Source organism: Hemitrygon akajei, chromosome 15 (assembly GCF_048418815.1).
Source record: "Hemitrygon akajei chromosome 15, sHemAka1.3, whole genome shotgun sequence".
NCBI lineage: Eukaryota > Metazoa > Chordata > Chondrichthyes > Myliobatiformes > Dasyatidae > Hemitrygon > Hemitrygon akajei.
This window is the reverse complement of record NC_133138.1, coordinates 570,417-593,897: the sequence shown is the minus strand read 5'-3', so window position 1 is coordinate 593,897 and position 23,481 is coordinate 570,417. Positions and strand designations below refer to the sequence as shown.

General features: G+C 42.6%; 1 protein-coding gene across 1 annotated transcript in view; it reads left to right on the top strand.

Moving 5' to 3' along the window:
- Positions 1-23,062, top strand: part of LOC140739093 (15-hydroxyprostaglandin dehydrogenase [NAD(+)]-like) — a 60,391-nt gene extending 37,329 nt beyond the window's left edge. The window contains exons 5-7 of the mRNA XM_073067039.1: positions 17,386-17,462; positions 21,497-21,636; positions 22,849-23,062. Of these exons, the coding sequence (XP_072923140.1) occupies positions 17,386-17,462; positions 21,497-21,636; positions 22,849-22,990 (359 nt within the window). The 3' untranslated portion in view covers positions 22,991-23,062. The remainder of the gene's footprint in view (positions 1-17,385; positions 17,463-21,496; positions 21,637-22,848) is intronic.
- Positions 23,063-23,481: the final 419 nt, after the last annotated feature.

Sequence of the window (23,481 nt, the reverse complement as noted above, 5' to 3'; positions counted from 1 at the left end):
CTAGCATGTGGCATGGGTAGCAATCCTGAGATCACAACCCTGGAGGTCCTGCCCTTTGACTTAGCACCTAACTCCCTGAACTCACTATGCAGAACCTCATCATCTGTTCTACCCATGTCATTGGTACCTACATGGACCACGACCTCTGGCTGTTCATGCTCCCTCTTTAGAATGTGCAGAACTCGATCAGAGACCTTCCAGACCCTGGCATCTGGCAATCAAAAACCATTTGGGAATCTTTTTCTCACCCACAGAGCTTTCTTCCATCCCCCTAACTATGAATCTCCTATCACCATAGCACGCCTCTTCTGCCCACTTCCCTTCTGAGTCACTGAGGCAAACTAAGTGCCAGAGATTCAGCTGCTATGACTCTCCTCAGTTGGGCCATCCCCTCTCCCCAACATTATTCAAAGTGGTATATCTGTTGTTGAGGGGGACGGCCACAGGGGTACTCTGCACTGGCTCCTTAAATCCTTTCCCCTTCCTGACTGTCACCCAGTGTCCTACCCCCTGTACCTCTTTATATGTCCTATCTATCACCCCTCCAGCCTCCTGAATGATCTGGAGTTCATCTAGGTCCAGCTCCAACTCCTTAACATGATTTGTTAGAAGCTACAGCTGGATGCACTTCTCACAGCTGTAGTCATTAGGGACGCTGGAGGTCTCCTTGCCTTCCCATATCCCACAAGAGGAGCATTCATAGGGGACAAAGCCTCAAGGTTCGGGGGAGTAGATTTAGAATGGAAATGAGGAGGAAGTGCTTTTCCCAGAGAGTGGTGAATCTGTGGAATTCTCTGCCCAATGAAGTAGCAGAGGCTACCTCAGTGAATATATTTAAGACAAGGCTGGATCGATTTTTGCAAAGTAGGAGAATTAAGGGTTATGGGGAAAAGGCAGGTAGGTGGAGATGAGTCCATGGCCAGATCAGCCATGATCTTATTGAATGGTGGAGCAGGCTCGATGGGCCAGATGGCCTACTCCTGCTTCTATTCTTATGTTCTTACGTTCAACTGTCCTGCCTGTCATCCCTTCTATTTTAGCTGGGCAGATATAAAGAAGACAATGAAAAAACATGAACTTTTCTTTCCTTTGATTTCTCTGACTGAAGCTTCTTTTCTCTGAAGCTTCAAAGAGCTAAAGCCTCAAGGACATCACTATGACTATGTCCACTCAGACGACGACTGCTGCGATGATGGCCACTGCCCCCTCCTTCCTTTAATTTGCTCTTGCTAATCAATCTCAAATGCCGCTTGGTTGCCGGTCAAAACTTTTTTGTTGTACTGACCTGCTGCTGACTTTTATCCTCTGGCAGTGTGCCTGATTGAAGTCTCCTCCTCTCAAAGCCTCCAATGTCTGGATTGACCTTTGGTCAAAGCTCCTTTTCACTGTACTGACCTGCTACTGCCTTTTATCCTTGGGCAGTGGACCTAGTTGGTCCCCTCCTCTCAAATCTTCCAATGTCCGCATTGGCCACTGGTCAAAGCTCTTTACCTTTGGCCTCACTTTTATATACTCTGTGTCCATCTCCTGAGTAAACACAAGTGCAAAAACTTATTTAAGATCTCCCCCTTCTGTTTCGGCTCCATACATGGATTATCATTCTGATCTTCCAGAGGACGAATTTTGTCCCTTGCAATTCTTGTGCTCTTAATATATCTGTAGAATACCTTAGCATTCTCCATAACATCTGGCAACTTCATGCCTTCTTTTAACCCTTCTCATTTCTTACTTAAAGGTTCTGTTGGATTTTTTATATTCCATAAACCCCTCATTTGTTCCTACCTTCCTATACCTGCTATGCACCTTTTTTGTCTTAACCAGACCCTCAATATCTCTTGAAGACCAAGATTCCATACACTTTAACCTAACTTGGCAGGGGGGTAGGAACCAGAGTGAAGGGACTTAAGATAGGATGGATGGTAAAGATAGCATGCAGTCAAGCTGTCAGGAAAACCAGGCATGTGATAGAACTTAGTTGCAGTCAACAGGCTGAGTATCAAAACATTAGGGATGCAGAATCAGGAAGAATAGCAAATATATGGTACTCAAGGTGATGTATCTATATGTGCGTAGTATAAGAAATAAGGTGGATGACTTTGTTGCACTATTACAGATTGCCAGGTATGATGTTGTGGCTATCACTGAATTGTGGCTGAAGGATGGTTGTAATTGGGAGCTGAATGTCCAAGGTTACACATTATACTGGAGGGATAGGAAGGTAGACAGAGGAGGAGGTGTGACTCTACTGGTAAAGAATGGCATCAAATCAGTAGAAAGATGTGACATAGGATTGGAAGATGTTGAATCCTTGTGGGTTGAGTTAAGAAACTGCAAGGTTAAAAGGACGTTGTTGGCAGTTATATACAGTGGCTGGGAGGTGGACCACAGATTACAACAGGTAATAGAAAAGGTGAGAAAAAAAGGGCAATACTATGGTAGTCATGGGAGATTTTAACATGTAAGTTGATTGGGAAAATCAGGTTGGTAATGGATCTCAAGAGAGTGAGTTTGTTGAATGCCTGAGACATGACTTTTTAGAGTAGTTTGTCATTGAGCCTACTAGGAGATCAGCTATACTGGATTGGGTGTTATATAATGGACCAGAGATGACTAGGCAAAAGAACCCTTAGGAACTAGTAATCACAATATGAATGAGTTCAACTTGAAATTTGATAGGGAGAAAGTAAAGTCTGATGTAGCAGTATTTCAGTGGAGTAAAAGGAAATTACAATGGCATGAGAGAGGAGTTGGCCAAAGTAAATTGGAAGGAGCTGCTGGCAGGGATGTCAGCAGAGCAGCAATAGTGTGCATTTCTGGAAGAAATGAGGAAGGTGCAGGCATTCCAAAAATGAAGAAATACTCAAGTGGTAAAATAGTACAACCATGGCTGACGAGGGAAGTCAAAATTATTGTAACAGCAAAAGAAAGGGCATACAACAAAGCAAAAATTAGTGGGAAGATAGAAGACTGGGAAATTTTTAAAAACCTGCAGAGAGCAAGTAAAACAATCATTAGAAGGGAAAAGATGAAATATCATAGCAAGCTAGCAAATAATATCAAAGTGGATAGTAAAAGTTTTTCATGTATGTTAAAAATAAATGAGAAATGAGAGTGGATGTAGGACCACTAGAAAATGAGGCAGGAGAAATAATAACGGGGTCAAGGAAATGGCTGATGAACTATAACCATATATCCATATAACAATTACAGCATAGAAACAGGCCATCTCAACCCTTCTAGTCCATGCCGAACGCTTACTCTCACCTAGTTCCACCTACCTGCACTCAGTCCATAACCCTCCATTCCTTTCCTGTCCATATACCTATCCAATTTTTTTTTTAAATGACAAAATTGAACCTGCCTCTACCACTTCTACTGGAAGCTCATTCCACACAGCTACTACTCTCTGAGTAAAGAAATTCCCCCTCATGTTACCCCTAAACTTTTGCCCCTTAACTCTCAACTCATGTCCTCTTGTTTGAATCTCCCCTACTCTCAATGGAAAAAGCCTATCCACGTCAACTCTATCTACCCCCTCATTATTTTAAATACCTCTATCAAGTCCCCCCTCAACCTTCTACACTCCAAAGAATAAAGACTTAACTTGTTCAACCTTTCTCTGTAACTTAGGTGCTGAAACCCAGGTAACATTCTAGTAAATCTCCTCTATACTCTCTCTATTTTGTTGACATCTTTCCTATAATTCGGTGACCAGAACTGTACACAATACTCCAAATTTGGCCTCACCAATGCCATGTACAATTTTAACATTACATCCTAACTCCTATATTCAATGCTCTGATTTATAAAGATTCAGAAGGAGTTGGGAGTCCTTGTGCAGAACATCCTGAAGGTTAACTTGCAGGATGAGTCAGTGGTCAGGAAGGCAAATGCCATGTTAGCATTCATTTCAAGAAGTCTAGAATACAAGAGCAAGGATCTGATGCTGAGGCTTTATAAGGCACTGGTGAGGGCCCACCTTTGATATTGTGAACAGTTTGGGCCCCTCATCTTAGAAAAGATATGCTGGAATTGGAGAGAGTCCAGAGGAGGTTCACAAGGATGATTCCAAGGAATGAAAGGATTATCATACAAGGAATCTTTGATGGTTCTGGGTCTATACTCGCTGGAATTCAGAAGGATGAGGGGGGATCTTAATGAAACCTTTCGAATGTTGAAAGGCCTAGAGAGAGTAGATGTGGACAGGATGTTTCCCATGGTGGAAGAGTCCAGGACAAGAGGGCACAATCTCAGAATAGAGGGGCTTCTTTTCAAAACAGAGATACTGAGAAATTTCTTTAGCCAAAGGGTGGTGAATTTGTGGAATTTGTTGCCACATGCAGCTGTGGCGGCCATGTCATTGGGTGTACTTAAGGCAGAGATTGATAGGTTCTTGATTGAACATGGCATCAAAGGTTATGGAGAGAAGGCTGGGAACTAGGGTTAAGGAGGAGATAAAAAAAGGATCAGCAATGATTGAATGATGGAGCAGACTCGATGGGCCAGATGGCCTAATTCTGCTTCTGGGTCTTAAGGTCTTATGGCTTACCTTTACTTTTTATTCTGACAGACACATGCTCTCAGAAATTCTCTTTTGAAAGCTTCCCACTTACTAAGTACACTTTTGCAGAAAACAGCCTGTCCCAGTCCACATTTGCCAGATCATTTCTAATACCATGAAAATTGGCCTTTCTCCAATTTAGAACTCAACTCGCAGATCAGACCTATTTTTTTGCATATTGACTTGAAACTAATGGCATTGTGATCATTAGAAGCAAATTATTTCCCTACACAAACTTTTGTCGCCTGCCCTGTATCATTCCCAAATAGCAGATCAAATGTCACATGTTCTCTCATTGGGACTTGTATGTCCTGTTGAAGGAAACTTTCCTGAACACATTTGACAAACTCTATCCCGTTTAGTACTTTGTACGATATGGGAATCCACTCAATATGTGGAAAGTTAAAATCACCTATTATAAAAAAAATTATGTGTCTTGCAAAAATTTGAAAATTCTCTACAAATTTGTTCCTCTAAATCCCTTGGACTGTTGGGTGGTCGGTAATATGCCCCATTGACGTGATCATACCTTTCTTAATACTCAATTCCACCTATAACACCTCACTAGACAAATTCTCCAGTCTGTCCTGAGGGAGCAATGCTGTGACATTTTCCCCGACAAGTTACTCCACCGTTCCTCCTTTAATCTCCCCGCTCTGTCATGTCTAAAACAACGGAAGTCCCGAATATTGAGCTGCCAGTCCTGCCCCTCCTGCAACTGTCTCACTAATGGCTATAATATCATAATTCCAGCAGTTGCTCCATGCCCTGAGCTCATCCACCTTTCATATGATACTTCTTGCATTGAAATATATGCAGCTCAGGACACTATCGCACCATGCTCAAACTTTTGATTCCTGACTTTCTCTGAGGTCTTACTAACATCTATCGCCACACCCTCTCCACTAACTGTTCCAGCACTCTAGTTCCGATTTGCATTTCTAGTTTAAGCTCCACTGTGCAGTACTAGCAAACCTCCCCACTGGGATGATTTAGTCCACTTCCAGTTCAGGTGCAAACCGTCTCTTCTGTACAGGTCCCACCTTCCCTGGAAGAGAGCCCAATAATCCAAAAATCTTACGCCCTCCTTCCTACACCAACTCCTTCGCCATGTGTTAAACTGTATATGTGATAAGAGACCATGACAAGGATGGTTTGGACCTGAGTGCTGGAGTATCTGAGGCTGGATTTGGGACAAAGTATAAAGCTGGAACAGGAACTGAGCAGAAACAAAACACTAGAAACTATGTCTGGTCAGGCTTCCAACTGAGCGCTGAAACTCAGATCAGGTGCTCTTTAAATACTCAATTCTTGGCACCCAAAGCATGATTGCCAATTAGCGGGATGGTCCTGAATCCTTAGAAGTGCTGTGCCAGCTATCCATATTCGGGAGAGTTAGAGCGTCTAAACACTGGAAGCTGGCGAGATTGAGTGCGTTGTAACAGGACCCCCTCCCCTTCAGCCAACCTCTAATGGCCCTGGCTGGTTAGAGAGATGTTGATGGTAGCCATGGATGAGACCCCAATCTAAGATGTACCTTTCAGGAACCCAGCACCATTCCTCAGGTCCAAATCCCTCTCAGTCCATGAGGAACTGCTGAACACCCCGAACAGTTCATGAATCCAGAATTCTTTTTACAGTGAACCCCTGTTCCCCATCAACAAATCTGGGTGTCTGTGGGATTGATGGTGGTGAGGCTAAAGGATTTCTCATGGATTTCAACTTGGAACTATAGAAAGTTGATCTTAAGGGTCTTTGAAAGCTGCAAGGCTTACTTTTTTGTGAACCTTGAAGGGTCCAATGAAATTGGGCAGCAATTTCCTAGATTCTACCTGCAAGAGGTCTTCTCTTGCAGTAAACCATTATTTCAGCCTTCCAAGTAGAGGCTAAAAAAAAATCTCCCTTGCCCTAGTCTATTTCTCCTTGCAGCGTTGGGAGAGACCTTCAGATGCAGGAACTCCAACTTCAGTCTCCTGCTCAGAGAATAATGGTGGACAATACCCAAATTGGTATTCAAAGGAGGACATCCCATGCATTAAATGCGGTAAAGTATATGAGCAACCTTTGCCCTCATCAAATGGTCACTCCACTCATCTGGTCTTTCAGAGGCCAGGCATCTTAGGGTGAGTGGAGTGACCATTTGATGAGGGCAAAGGTTGCTCATGATCCTGAGCCCTCCCAACTATCCATATTCTGAACAGTTAGAGCATGTAAACACCGTAAGCTGGTGCAGTTGGGTATGTGTCGTAACAATAATCTTCCTATTTCTGGCTTCACTATCATGTGGCACAGGTAACAATCCTGAGATCACAATCCTGGAAGTCCTGCCCTTTAAGTTAGCATCTAACTCCCTGGACTCCCCATGCAGAGCTTTGTCACTCATTGGTTTCTAAAGAGATCACAACCTCTGGCTGTTCAACCTCCCACTTAAGAATGCTGAGAACTTATTCTGAGATGTCCTACACCCTAGCACCCAGGAGGCAACATACCTTCCAGTAGTCTTGTTCTCATCCACAGAAACACCTTTCTATTCCCCTAACTAACAAATCTCATAAGACCATAAGACATAGGAGCAGAATTAGGCCATTTGGCTCATTGTGTCTGCTCCACCAATCAATCATGGCTGATCCTTATTTCCCCTCCTCAGCCCCACTTGCCAGCTTTCTCCCCGTAACCTTTGAGGCCATGTCCAATCAAGAACCTATCGAGCTCTGCCATAAATACATCCAACGACCTGGCCTCCACAGCTGCACATGGCAACAAATTCCACAAATTCACCACCTTCTGACTGAAGAAATCTCTCTGCATCTCTGTTTTTAAATGGATGCCTCTCTATTCTGAGGCTGTGCTCTCCATCCTAGACTCCCCACCATGGAAAACATCTTTTCCACATCTACTCTTTCTAGGCCTTACAACATTTGAAAAGTTTCAATGAGATCCCCCCTCATCCTTCCTAATTGCAGCAAATACAGACCCAGAGCCATCAAACGTTCCTCGTATGATATTCCTTTCATTCCTGGAATCATCCTTGTGAACCTCCCCTGGACCCTCTCCGATGCCAGCACATCTTTTCTAAGATGATCCAAAACTGTTTACAATACTCAAGGTTAGACTTCACCAGTGTCTTATAAAGCCTCACCATCAGATCCCTGCTCTTGTATTCTAGACCTCTTGAAATGAATGCTAACATGGCATTTGCCTTCCTCACCACCGACTCAACCTGCAAGGTAACTTTAGGGTGTTCTGCACAAGGACTCCCAAGTCCCTTTGCATCTCAGATTCTTGGATTTTCTCTCTGTTTAGAAAATAGTCTGTGCATCTATTTCTACTACCAAAATCAATGACCACACATTTTCCAACATTGTATTTCATTTGTCACTTTCTTGCCCATTCTCCTAAACTGCTTAAGTCTTTCTGCAGCCTACCTGTTTCTTCAAAGCTACCTGCCCCTCCACTAATTTTCGTATTATTGCAAATTTGGCAACTAAGCCACCTATTCCAACATTTAAATCATTGATATACAGTATAAAAAGTCAATCAGGAAACCTGAGTGAACTCCCCAACCAGTAATGCCACCCCTCCCACTCTGTTGTGTCTAAAACAAAGGAACCCTGGAATTTTGAGCTGCCAGTCCTGCCCCTTCTGCAACTGAGTCTCACATATAGCTACAATTCCATCTGTTGGTCCATACCCTGGCTCATTTTCCTATCTGACGATACTTCTTGTATTGAAATATATGGAGCTCAAAACATTAGTCACTCCATGCTCAACATTTTCTTCAAAAAAGAAATCAAGTCATTAGAAGGAGGTGGCATAGGGTCAGAAGATGTTGAATCATTGGGGATAGAGCTAAGGAACTGCAGTTCTACGAACTGCAAGGGTAAAAAGACCCTGATGAGAGTTCCATATAAACCGTCAAAGGATGTGGCCTATAGTTTTAAATAAGAGGTAGAAAATGCAGGCCAAAAGTGCAATGTTACAATAGCCATGGGGGGCTTCAATATGCAGGTAGATTGGGAAAGGCAGTTTGTTGCTGGTTTACAGAAGGGGGATTTCTAGAGCACCTGTGAGATGGCTTTTTAGAGCAGCTTGTGGTTGAGTCCACTAGAGGATCAGCTATTCTAGGTTGGGTGCTGTGCAATAAACCAGAATTGATTAGAAAGCTTAAGGCAAAAGAACCCTTAGAGGAAAATTATCTTTATATGATCAAATTCACCCTGAAATTTGGGAGAAGCTAAAGTCAGATGTATCAGTATTACAGTGGTGTGAAGGGAATTACAGAGGCATGAGAGAGGAATTGACCAGAATCAATTGGAAAAGAACACTGGCAGGGATGACAACAGAGCAGCAATGGCTGGAATTTCTGGAAGCAATTCGGAAGGCACAGGATATATACATCCCAAAGAGGAAGAAGTATTCTAAAGGAAATATGACACAATCTTGGCTAACAAGAGAAGTCAAGCCAACATTAAAGCCAAAGAGAGGGCATATAATAGAGCAAACATTAGTGGTAAGGTGTAGGATTGGGAAGCTTTTAAAAACCTTCAGAAGACAACTAAAGTCATTAAGAAGGTAAAGATGGAATACAAAAGTAGGTTAGCCAATAATATTAAAGAGGATTCCAAAAGTTTCTTCAGATCCATGAAGTATAAAAGAGAAGTTAGAATGGATATTGGACCACTGGAGAATGATGCTGGAGAGGTAGTAATGGAGACAAGGAAATGGCAGATGAACTGAATAAATACTTTGCATCAGTCTTCACAATGAGAGACAATGGCAGTATGGTGTCAGGGATCATGATGTGTTTGAAGTTACCATAGCTAGAGAGAAAGCTCTTGGGAACCTAAAAGGTCTGAAGGTGGATAAATCACCTGGACCAGATGGTATGCATGCTTAAGTTCTGAAAGAGGTTGTTGAAGAGATTATGGAGGCATTAGTAATGATCTTTCAGGAATCACTATATCCTGGAATGATTCTGGAAGACTGGAAAATTGCAAATATCATTCCATTCTTCAAGAAGGGAGAGAAGCAGAAGAAAGTAAACTATATAGGTCAGTTAGTCTGACTTTAGTTGTCAGGAAGATGTTGGAGTTAATTATTAAGGCTGAGGTCTCAGGGTACTTGGAGGGACATGATAAAACAGATAGCACTCGTCATGGTTTCCTTAAGGAAAAATCTTGCCTGACAAATGTGTTGGAATTCTTTCAAAAGATCACAAGCAGGATGGACAAAGGAGAATCAGTTGATGTTGCCTTTTCTGGTTGGCTACCGGTGACTAGTGGTGTTTCATGGGGATCTGTGTTGGGACCAATTTTTTTTACATTATATGTCAATGACTTGGATGAAGGAATTGATGGGTTGTTTTGCAAAGTTTGCAGACGATATGAAGATAGGTGGAGGAGCAGGTAGTTTTTTTAAAAAAAATTTAAATTAGTTTTTCAAAACATTTTACAAAATTAAAACCCCCAAATCCCAATGAGGAGCATTAATACAGTGCAAGATTAAGCATACAATAACAATATGTTACAAAGGAAGAGAATTTAACAAAAAAGCACCTAAATTAAAGACAAGTGAGCTTAGTGTCCTCCCCAAGCCCCACAACACAAGAAAAAAACAACAACTCCAGACCAACCACCACACAGTATAAAGAGTATAAGTCCAGACAGTCAAACTCCCATACTTTGAATACACTTAGCAACAGAGGATAATAATGCCTACTACCAGAAAAAAAAGGGAGCTGAAAGCAAGGGACCGAAAAGAAGAGAGAAAAAAAAACCCTAGTCAAGAGGAAGGTTATGAAAGTACTCGATAAAAGGTCCCCAGACCTTACGGAACTTTAGATCCGAATTAAGAACTGAATAATGAATTTTTTCGAGGTCCAAGCAGGCCATAATGTCGTTAAGCCATTGCGCATGAGTGGGCGGGGCAACATCTCTCCATCTAAGGAGGATCAAGCGTCTCGCCAGGAGAGAGGCAAAGGATAGTATTCGGCATTTGGTCGGACCCAGACATAAATCTGTCTCGCCCCAAAAACCAAACAGAGCAATTAAGGGGTTAGGTTCTAGGTGCTGATTCAGAATACCCGATAATGTAGTGAAGACATCTTTCCAGAATTTCTCCAAGCTAGGACAGAACCAGTACATATGGATGAGAGAGGCCACGCCCCTCTTGCATTTATCACAGAGCGGACTAATGCCAGGGTAGAATCGAGATAGTTTAGATTTAGACATATGGGCTCTATGAACAATCTTAAACTGTAAGAGGCAATGGCGAGCACAAAGGGAGGTTGAGTTAACCGATTTGAGAACTGAGTCCCAGCTCTCCTCGGATAAGGAGATATTTAAATCCTGCTCCCAGGCCATTTTAATTTTATCCACAGGGGCCCGTCGTAAGGCTGCTAGTTTATCTCGGATAATTGAAATTAAACCTTTACCTAGTGGATTAATGGAAAGAAATAGGTCCATAGCATTTTTCGCAGGCATTTCAGGAAAGTTAGGAATTAAAGGAGAAGTAAAGTGTCGGATTTGGAGATATCTGAAAAAGTGAGCGTTAGTGAACTTAACGGAGAGCTGTTGAAAAGAAGCGAAGCGATTATCAATGAAGAGATCTTCAAAATGTCTAATGCCCTTCCTGTACCAAACATGGAATGCTGAATCGTACGTAGTAGGTAAAAAGAGGTGATTATGTGCGACAGGGCTAGAAACGGAAAACCCCTGGAAACCATAGCATTTCCTGAACTGAGCCCATATACGCAAAGTGTGTCTAACCAGAGGATTAGCCATTGATCTGGGCAGACTGCTAGGGAGTGCAGAACCAAGAAGTGCAGATATAGATAATTCTTTGGTGGAGCTCAACTCCATTGCCACCCAGTTAGGGCACTCGAGTTGACCGTGGAAGAAAGACCAGAAGGCAGCACAACGTATATTAGCTGCCCAGTAATATAAGCGAAAGTTAGGTAAAGCCATGCCACCCTCTTTTTTAGATTTTTGGAGGTGGATTTTATTAATTCTAGAGCGCTTATTCTGCCACAGATATGACAAAATAATAGAGTCTAAGGAGTCAAAAAAAGATTTAGGAATAAAAATTGGGATAGATTGAAATAAGTATAGAAATTTGGGGAGAACATACATTTTAACAACATTAATACGACCTACCAAGGACATAGATAGAGGTGACCATTGTACCAGACTCTGTTTTATAGCATATGAAAGATTGACAAAGTTTTCACGAAAGAGATCTTTAAACTTCCTTGTGACTGTAATTCCAAGATAAGTAAATTGATTATGGACTACTTTAAAAGGGAGATCACGAAATATTAGTTCTTGTGCTTCTTTATTAATTGGGAAAAGTTCACTCTTATGTAAGTTGAGTTTATAGCCAGAGATCTGGCTAAACTGGTCAAGAAGTGAAAACATTAGAGGTAAGGATGTAGATGGATTTGAGAGAAAGAGTAATAAGTCATCAGCATAGAGAGAAACTTTATGCTCAACACCCCCTCTCCAAATCCCAGTCAATTCAGGACAATTTCAAAATGCTATCGCCAGAGGTTCTATAGCCAAATCAAAGAGAAAGGGACTTAAGGGGCATCCCTGACGGGTGCCACATTTGAGATTAAATACTTGGGATTTCTGAAAATTAGTTAGAACAGAAGCAGTAGGACACAGGTACAGCAATTGGATCCAAGAGATGAAACTTTGGCCGAGGTCAAATTTTTCTAAGACTGCAAAAAGGTAGTTCCACTCTATACAATCAAATGCTTTCTCCGCATCAAGGGAGATAACACATTCAGGAGTCCCAGTTGGAACTGAGTATAAGATATTAAATAGACGCCGAATGTTAAAAAAAGGGAGACGGTTTTTAATAAAGCCTGTTTGGTCATCAGAGATAATGGAGGGAATAACGGTTTCTAATCTATGAGCCAACACTTTAGCTAAGATCTTTACATCAACATTGAGCAGAGAGATCGGCCTGTACGAGGAACACTCTGTTGGGTCTTTGCCCTTTTTTAAAAGAAGAATAATAGATGCCTCATTGAAAGAGGGTGGCAATTTGCCGTAATTAAACGAGTCAGATAATACTGAAAGTAACTGAGGAGAAAGAAGTGAAGAGAATGATTTATAAAATTTCACAGGGAACCCATCAGGTCCAGGAGATTTCCCTGAGGACAGTGCAGAAATTGCAAAAGATATTTCTTCTGGTGATATAGGCGCATTGAGTTTGGCTTTGAAATCAGATGAAAGTGAGGGGATATTCAGATTCTGTAAAAATTGATCCACAGAGATATTGTCATTCAGAGATTCAGAGGAATAAAGCCGAGAATAAAAAATTTTAAATGCGTCATTAATTTCTAAATGATCCAATGTAAAGTCTCCGTTCTCCTTCCGGATCTTTGTAATATGTTGTTTGGCTTTGGAACGCCTCAGCTGATTGGCTAGGAATTTACCAGACTTATCCCCATGAATGTAAAAGCGGCTCTTGCTTTCGAGAAGTTGGCGTTCGACAGGTTGAGTGGACAGAAGGTTAAATTTAGTTTGGAGTTCAACGCGCTTCTTGTATAATTCAGGGTTCTTAGTTTGGGCATATATTTGATCCAAATCTTTAATCTGGTTAATGAGGTCTGCTCGATCTGCATGGGATCTTCTATTGAGATTTGCTGTGTAAGAGATTATTTGACCCCTCAGATATGCTTTCATGGCATCCCAGACAATCTGGGATGGCACTTCAGGTGATGTATTAGTGTTAAAATAAAAGGTTATCTGGTCCTTAATAAATTTTACAAAATCATCATCCGATAATAAAGTTGAATCGAACCGCCAGTGTTTGTTCCTCTGAGGGAGACCAGGAAAGTTCAGAGAGAGGGTAATTGGGGCATGGTCAGAAATCAGTATACTCTGACAGTCACAAGAGTGGGCAAATGGGATAAGTTGGTTATCGAGTAAGAAATAGTCAATTCTAGTGAAGGTATGGTGAACATGTGAGAAAAAAGAATAATCTCTCTCCGTAGGATGGAGGAAACGCCATATATCAGAGATACCAAAATTAGAGAGAAACGATTGAATAGCTAAGGCAGATTTAGTAGGTGATCTGGTAACAGAGGACGATCGGTCCAGTTTAGGATCCAACCAACAGTTGAAGTCACCACCCAATATAAGAGAGCATGAGTTTAAGTCTGGTAGTGAGGAAAAAAACCGTTCAAAAAAGTTAACATCATCAAAGTTGGGGGCATACAGGTTTGCTAGTGCAGCTTTAGTGTTATATAGTTTACCAGAAACAATAATAAAACGGTCATTTGTATCAGATATTTTATTATGGAGTTCAAAAGGAATATTTGAGTTAATAAGAATGGAAACTCCCCTAGCTTTAGCGGCAAAGGATGAATGAAAATGCTGACCCGCCCACTTTGACAGAAGCCGGGAGTTATCAAAACAACGAATATGAGTTTCTTGGAGGAAAGCAATGTCAGCTTTGAGTTGTTTAATATGTGAGAATACCTTCCTCCTTTTAACAGGGTGGTTCAATCCCTTTACATTCCAGCTCACGAATTTAAGTGCACTAGCCATTATCAATTACTAATGCATAAAAGGCAGCAGGCATATAAAAAGTCAAGCAGTACAATAGCAGTCTGGGAGCAGAGATGTAAGCATAGATTCGTAAGGTCAAAATATAAACATGTCCTAAGCAATAAAGAAATGTTGGAACTGGAAAATCCACCCCACTCGCACAACCCAAAACTAGACGGCTACCAAAACAAGTAGCTAGCTCTACCAAAAAAATTAACCCAAAAACAACTTCCAGATCTGTGTCATTAACAACAGTTCCGTATAAATACTATAGCAAATAATAACTAGTTTATGCACTAGAAAACATAACTACAGATTAGAACACCTTCTGCAGAAATATAAAACTTAATACAGAGAAAATCGGAAGAAAACCAAAACTAACCTACCCGCGAAAAATTATAGAAGAATAAAGTAAGGGAAATGGAAAAAAAAGGTAAGAAGGAAAAAGAAAAAAGAAGAGGAAGGGGAAAATTATAAATTCAAGACGAGTATTTATCAACCATTTACAGAGAAGGGAGAAAAAAATTCAGAGATTAGAAAAAAGGGGTGAAGAAAAGAAAAAGATAAAATAAATAAATATTTAAAACAAAGGAAAAATAAATCAGCAGTTGAACTGTGAACCGACAAACAGGGAGGCCTTCACTAAAGACTTCGAACCTCCAAAACAAGTTAGAGTTAGTCGTAGAACTCTGTAGGTAAAGTTATACAAGAATAAAAATAGATTGCACACACACCAAATCCCGGGAGAGATTGTCAACAGCCCTTAGAGTTTCAATGAATAGTGTCTGACTGATTCAAGTGAAGTCTGAGTCCAGAAAAAGTAATTTTGCTACGAGGAGTACTTATCCACCATTTTAGGAGGTCCGATCAGATTCCGAAGATGACTGGATAGCTGGAAGACTTGCCACAAACGCTTCAGCTTCCTTCGCTGATTTGAACCACTTGTATTTCCCAGTATTAAGCTTGATTCGTAGATCAGCAGGGTTACGAAGGGAAGGTTTGAAACCATGATCAAAAAGCACTTTCATTGCGCCTTTAAACTCAGCGCGCATCTTTAAGGTCTGGAGTGCGAAATCTTCCACAAAGCGAATGGTTGTATCCTTGAAAGGAAGCGACCACCTGCGACGCGCCTCTACGATCAGACTGTGTTTTACCTGGTATTGATGGAAACACAAGATTACTGGTCGAGGCGAGAGCCCAGAATTCCGGGGGGAACGTAAACTCTGTGTGCCCGTTCGAGCTCGGGCGACTTCGGAAGCAAATCTTTCCCGAATAACTCACAGAGAAACTCGGCGAAAAACTTCACGGTTGATCCCTTTTCAGTCGCCTCTGGCAATCCCAGAATTCTGATATTGCAGCGTCTGCTGCGATTTTCGAGATCCACCATTTTGGAAAGAAGTTTGTTAGATTTTTCCACTAAGCTGGAACAGAGAGTCTCCAAGTATCGAACATGACTTTCTAAATCTTCAGAAGTCGAATCGATGCGAGATAAGTGTTCAGCATGTTTGTCCACTTTATCGTTGATCCGATCCAGTTTGTCTTCTAACTGTTTGAAAGCGATTTTAAATTCCTTTAAGATTTCGTCTCGGAGCTTTCCCAGCGCAACCAGAGTCTTGTCCGACGGGGTCATAGCTTCTTTTCTCCCGGATTTAGAACTCTTGCTAGACATTGTAAGTTAGATATATTCACAGGCAAGTAAGAGATACCGAAATAATTCCTAACTAAGGTTTAAAAAATGGAGACATTTAGTGCAAAGATAGCGACAGTAACGGAACAAAAGTTCGGAGCAGCTAAACAATCGCCATCTTACCGGAAGTCCTGGAGCAGGTAGTTTTAAAGAAGTAGAGAGGCTATAGAAGGACTTAGACAGACTTGGAGAATTTGCAAATAAATGGCAGATGGAAGATAGTGTCGGGATATTTATGGTCATGCACTTTGGTAGAAGAAATGAAAGGATTGACTATTTTCTAAATGGAGAGAAAATACAAAAAAAAACTGAGGTGCAAGAGAACTTGGGAGACCTTGTGCAGGATTCCCTAAAGGTTAGTTTGCAGGTTGGGTCTGTCGTTAGGAAGGCAAATGCAATGTTACCATTCATTTCAAGAGGACGAGAATATAAAAACAAGGATGTAATGTTGAGACGTTGTAAAGCACTGGTGAGGCCTCACATGGAGTATTGTGAGCAGTTTTGTGCTCCTTATCTTGAAAGGTCTATGTTGAAATTCGAGAGGGTTCAAAGGAGGTTCACGAAATGATTCCAAGATTGAATGGCTTGTTATATGAAGAGCGTTAGATGGCTCTGGGCATTGGAATTTAGAGAATGAGGAGTGTCCTCATTGAAACCTATTGAATGTTGAAAGGCCTTGATAGAGTGAATTTGCAGAGGATGTTCCCTATAGTGGGAGAGTCTAAGAGCAGAGGACACAGACTTCGAATAGAGGTGTGTCCTTTTAGAATAGAGATGAGAAATTTCTTTAGCCAGAGAGTGGAGAATCTGTGGAATTCTTTGCCACAAGCAGTTGTGGAGGCTAAGCCTTTATGCATATTTAGTGAAGAGGTTGATAGATTCTTGATAGGCCAGAGCATGAAGGGATATGGGGAGAAGATGAGAGATTGGGGCTGAGAGGAAAATTAGATCAGCCATGATGAAATGGTGGAATAGGCTCGATGGGCCAAATGGCCTATTTATGCTCCTATATCTAATGGTTTTATGATCTTTTGTTTCCTGACTTTGTCTGATGTCTTAATAACCTCTGTCTCAAAAACCTCTCCACTATCTATTCTGGCAGTCTGGTTCCCATTCCCCTGCAACTCTAGTTTACCCCACTTCTTCCCATGCAGCAGTAGCAACCCTTTGTGCTATGATATTAGTTCCCCTCCTGCCCCCTCTCAGTCCTGATGCAGGGTCCTGGGGTCAACTTGACCCTCTGTGTTCTTCCAGTGTTGTGCTCTTGTTCCAGATCCTAGTATCTGCAGTCTCTTTTGCCCTTCTTGTGCCCAGTATTAGTGTCGGTAGGTATGTCCAAAGATGATGATAGCAGGTGCCATGCACCATGTCGATGCCATTGTTGTGTCCAATGCCAGAGTCAGAGCCAGAATTGGTGCAAAGTGTCACTGCAAAAATTGATGCTCAGCACACAATGCCACTTGTTGGGCACTTCCTGATGGATGATGTTCACCTGGTCCTCTGTAGTGGAACACTGGATTTTGGCAATTTTATTGACCATGTTGTGACTGAATCTCTCTCTGTCCCATGCTAAACAGCATTTTATTCTATGGAGATGGCACCAGTATACACAGCCAGCAAGTGCGGTGTGGTGGGATTCACAAAAGCCCTCTCTGTAAGTATTACTCTGTGTGTGGAACTCTCCTTAGCTTTGGTACAGCTCAGTTATCATAGAGTCTCAGCCCTTCAATCCATCCAGTGCAATGGAAGATGAGAAACCACTTGACAGAGGGCCAGAAGATTATGAGAGGTAGAGTGGACAGCCAGCACCTTTTTCCCAGGCTGGCAATGGCCAATATCAGAAGACATCCATTTAAGGTGAATGGAGGAATGTTTAGGTGAAATGTTACAGGGAAGTTTTTTACACAGTGGTAGATGGCAGTGGTGATCATTGAGACCTCTTTAGGCATACTGTCTATTCCAGACAGTATCCTGATAAATCTCCTCTGCACTCTCTCTAAATCTTTTACATCCTTCCTATAATGAGGCAATCAGAACTGAACACAATAACTCAAGTGTGGTCTAATCAATTTTATAGGACTACAACTTTACCTTGTGAACATATAGAACATATTAGGCATCCAGTAGTCTCAAGAGTCTACCCTCTCTCTCGAGAGACCATGAATTTGCGCTTTAGAAAGTTTCCAGGGCACAGGCCTGGGCAGGGTTTGTATTGGAGACCGGCAGTTGCCCATGCTGCAAGCCTCCCCTCTCCACGCCATCTATGTGGTCCAAGGGAAGGGCAAGGGTCAATATGGCTTGGCACTGGTGTCGTTGCAGAACAATGTGTGGTTAAGTGCCTGGCTCAAGGACACAACACGCTGCCTTAGCTGAGGCTCAAACTAGCGATCTTCAGATCACTAGACCAACGCCTTAACCACTTGGTCACACACCAACACTATAGAACATAGAAATCTACAGCACATTACAGGCCCTTTGGCCCACAATGTTGTGCTGACCATGTAACCTACTCTAGAGACTGCCTAGAATTTCCCTAGTGCATAGCCCTTTATTTTCCTAAGCTCCATGTACCTATTTAAGAGGCTCTTAAAAGACACTATTGTGGCTCATGAACTCAAACCCCCGACAAATGAAGGCCAGCATACCATACACCTTCTTAACAACTCTATCAACTTGCATGGTTACTTTGTAGAATCTATGGACGTGGACCCCAAGACCCCTCTGTGCCTCCACACTGCTAAGACTCTTGCCATTAATTCTGTATTCTGCCTTCAAGTTTGCCCTTCCAAAGTGATTCACTTCACACTTTGCCAGGCTGAACTCCATCTGCCACTTCTCATCCCCCCACTTTTCCAGGTTGAACTCCTTTTGTCACTTTTCACCCCCCCACTTCTCCAGGTTGAACTCCTTTTGTCACTTTTCACCCCCCCACTTCTCCAGGTTGAACTCCTTTTGTCACTTTTCACCCTAACTCTGCATCCTCTCAGTGCCCTGTTGTAACCTGTCACACCTTTCTTCACTATCCACAACTCTATCAACCTTTGTGTCATCTGCAAAATTACTAACCCACAGTTCCACTTCTTCATCCAAATCACTTATAAAAATCACAAAGAGCAGGGATCCGAACAGATCCTGGTCACTGACAACCAGGCAGAATACTCTGCAAACATGAGGAAATCTGCAGATGCTGGAAATTCAAGCAACACACACAAAATGCTGGTGGAACGCAGCAGGTCAGGCAGCGTTTATAGGGAGAAGCACTGTTGACATTTCAGGCCAAGACCCTTCATCAGGACTAATTGAAAGGAAAGATAGTAAGAGATTTGAAAGTAGGAGTGGGAAGGGAAAATGCGAAATGATAGGAGAAGACCGGAGGGGGTGGGGTGAAGCTGAGAGCCAGAAAGGTGATTGGCAAAAGGGATACAGAGCTAGAGAAAGGAAAGGATCATGGGACGGGAGGCCTAGAGAGAAAGGAAGGGGGAGGGGAGCACCAGAGGGAGATGGAGAGCAGACAGAGTGATGGGCAGAAAAAGAGAAAAAAAAGGAGGGAGGAAAAAAGCTAAATATATCAGGGATGGGGTAAGAAGGGGAGGAGGGGCATTAACAGAAGTTAGAGAAGTCAATGTTCATGCCATCAGGTTGGAGGCTACCCAGCCAGTACATAAGGTGTTGTTCCTCCAACCTGAGTTTGGATTCATCTTGACAGTAGAGGAGGCCATGGATAGACATATCAGAATGGGAATGGGATGTGGAATTAAAATGTGTGGCCACTGGGAGATCCGGCTTTCTCTGGCAGACAGAGCGTAGGTGTTCAGTGAAACGGTCTTCCAGTCTGCGTTGGGTCTCACCAATATATAAAAGGACACACCAGGAGCACCGGACGCAGTATACCACACCAGCCGACTCACAGGTGAAGTGTTGCCTCACCTGGAAGGACTGTCTGGGGCCCTGAATGGTGGTGAGGAAGGAAGTGTAAGGGCAGGTGTAGCACTTGTTCCGCTTGCAAGGATAAGTGCCAGGAGGGAGATCGGTGGGAAGGGATGTGGGGGATGAATGGACAAGGGAGTCGTGTTGGGAGCGATCCCTGAGGAAAGCAGAAAGGGGGGGGGGGGGAGGGAAAGATGTGCTTGGTAGTGGGATCCCGTTGGAGGTGGCAGAAGTTACGGAGAATTATACGTTGGACCCGGAGGCTGGTGGGGTGGTAGGTGAGGACAAGGGGAACCCTATCCCGAGTGGGGTGGTGGGCGGATGGGGTGAGGGCAGATGTGCGTGAAATGGGAGTGATGCGTTTGAGAGCAGAGTTGATGGTGGAAGAAGGGAAGCCCCTTTGTTTAAAAAAGGAAGACATCTCCTTTGTCTTGGAATGAAAAGCCTCATCCTGAGAGCAGATGTGGCGGAGACAGAGGAATTGTGAGAAGGGGATAGCATTTTTGCAAGAGACAGGGTGGGAAGAGGAATAGTCCAGGTAGCTGTGAGAGTCTGTAGGCTTATAGTAGATATCAATAGATAAGCCGTCTCCAGAGATGGAGACAGAAAGATCAGGAAAGGGGAGGGAGGTGTCAGAAATGGACCAGGTAAATTTGAGGGCAAGGTGAAAGTTGGAGGCAAAGTTAATGAAGTCAACGAGCTCAGCATGCGTGCAGGAGGCAGTGCCAATGCAGTCGTCGATGTAGCGAAGGAAAAGAGGGGGATGGATACCCGTATAGGCTTGGAACATGGACTGTTCCACAAAGCCAACAAAAAGGCAGGCATAACTGGGACCCATGCGGGTGCCCATGGCTACACCTTTGGTTTGGAGGAAGTGGGAGGAGCCAAAGGAGAAATTATTCAGAGTAAGAACTAATTCCGCTAGACAGAGGAGAATGGTGGTAGAGGGGAATTGGTTTGGATTCCAGACCTAACCAATTTTGTGAGACCAATTTTCAACCAATTTCCCAGACCACCAGCATTTTGTGAGAATAATCTGCATCTGCTGTCACCCCCTAGCTTCTATGGGCAAACCAATTTTGTATCCACACAGCCAGGTTTCCCTGAACCCCATGCCCCCTGACTGCCTATATGAGCTTACCATGGGGAACATTATCAAATGCCTTGCTTAAATCCATTCAGTATACACCACATCCCTGCTTTACCTTCATCAATGTGCCTTGTCACATCCTCAAAGAATGCAATCAGGCACATGAGGAATGAACTACCCCTCACAAAGCCAGTTGGCTATCCCTAATCAGACAATGCTTCACTAAATGCTCATAAATCCTGTCTTTAAGAATCTTCTCCAATAATTTTCCCACCACTGGAATAAGACTCAGTGGTCTATAATGCCCTTTTTAGAACAACCTCCAATGATTCGGTCACTATTGTGGACAGTGATGATGTAAAGATCATTGCCAATGTGCAGCAATCTCTTCCCTCACTTTCTATAGTAACATAAGTTATACTGTATCCCAGAATGTCCTTGTAAGTGATTGGCAGAGCAAGGATGACATCATGTAGGAGCATTGGTGCCACACTACTCCAACCTTGACATCAGGTCGTGTCTTCTTGGAGTTTGCAGATTCCCTCTATCAGCCATGGGTTTCCCCCAAGTGCTCCAGTTTCCTCCACATCCCAAAGATAGGATGAGTAGATATAAGTGACCTTCTTTTTGGCAGTGGAAGACATGTGCTAACACACTATCTCTGGTTTCAGATGAGCTCCATGAAGAAGCAAGGAATTCGAGTGAATGCACTGTGTCCATATTTTGTTGACACTCCGCTTTTGAGACCTCGGCATGGAGATGGACAGAAGCTACTTAATGCCATGATTCAATCATGTGGGCCAGTTCTGAAGTGAGTATGGAAAGTGTCTCATCATTTCATTGGGTATTCATGTGGTGAGGTCACAGGGTCACGCTGGACATTTGGTTGAATGTGCACCTTCTACATCAGGGGCCAGTAGTGGATAGGGTTAGAGCTTTAAATTCCTGGGCTTTAACCTGCCATGGGCCACAGCACATAGATGCAATCAAACAAATGTGTTCCAGTGACTTAGAAGGTTAAAGAGGTACAACTTGTCATTGAACACTCTAACCACCATAAGTCATTTGGTCTCTTGAGTGTGCTCCAACATTTGATCTTGGCTAATTTATAACTTCCTCTCAACACTGTTCTCCTGCCTTCCCCCCATAACCTTTGACTACTGATCAATGTAGGTAGGTGACCAGTAGTACACACAATACCACACATTTGGCCTCACCATCATCTTAGGACACTTCAACATAAAATCTCAACTCCTGTACTCAGTGCCTTGATTTATGAAGGTCAAAATTTCAAAAGCTCTTTTTATGACCCTATCTACCTGTGATACCACTTTCAAGGTATTATGGATCTGCATTCCCAAGTCCCTATGTTCTACCACACACTTCAGAGCCCTACCAATCATCGTGTAAGTCATGGGCCATCCTCCCTAAATGCAACACCTCACACTTGTCTGCCTTAAATTTCATCTGCCTAAAGACTAAAGTTCCTCACTACCAGTGTCAGGAACAGCAAATTCCCTGTAACCGTTCAGCTCTTGAACTAACTTGCACAAATCTAGTTACTATGTATATCGCTATAACAAAACTATGACCACTTTGCACTACAATGGACCTGCCTTTTGTTCTTATTGTGTATTTCATAGTACATTTTTGTATAAGTTTTGTTTAATTTATGTTTTCTTGTGAATGTTGTCCCTCTAATGCTACATGCTTGTGTTGCTGCTCCAGGATTTTCATTGCACCTGTGCACATATGGACTTGTACATGCAGTAATAAACTTGATTTTAAGAGTTGAACTTCTACTATATTATTTTGCCTTCCTTCTTCTCTGGTGACAAAATAAGTTCTGTCCTCTCTGGAGTTAACCCTTGGTTCTAAAGTTTGGATCTGGGACATTCCCAGGTTAAGTGTCAGATCAAAGTCATCACCAACCCTGAAACTCGGGGCTTGGAACTGCCTTACCCTGCAGAGATGACATGGGACATTCTAACTGAAGGCTTAACTATCCTCTATTTTTGTCTAGGCCCTCTGAGGTTGCAGAGGCATTCTTGGAACTGGTCCTGGATCAGACGAGGAATGGAGTGGTGATGAAAATTATGCCCAATGGCAAGACTGAGTACGAGAAGCCACCAACTCTGCCTAATGACACTCAGAAACCTACTTAAAGATCCAAAGATCTCCAGCAGAGAGCCAAGGCTCAGGATAGTTCAGAACTCACAAATAAACTTATAAACCTATTGCATAAGTGTCTGTTTTATTCTTAATACACAGAGAGTACATGTGTTAATGAGTGAGCGGGGGCGAGGAACAAATGACGGCAGCACTATGATAATCATCCTTGCCTAACTAACACACAGTCTCAAAATATAATCATTGTCTTCATTTGAGGACTCTAGGTATATTTTAGAAACACAGTAGGGGTGATGACTTGGTAAGGGTGTTAAAGCAACAGATACACCAAACTTAAGAGATGTGAGTCAAAACGAAAAGAAAAAAAATGTAGTATATGAGTCATACATTACAGAATGGAAACGGCATTCTCTCTGCCACATGTAGCAACTAATCAGCTCTTATCCACAATATTCCCATTTTACACACTGTCGGTAGCCTTCTTAATTTTTTATTACTCAATCCGTGCTCTCTCAACCTCCTCCAC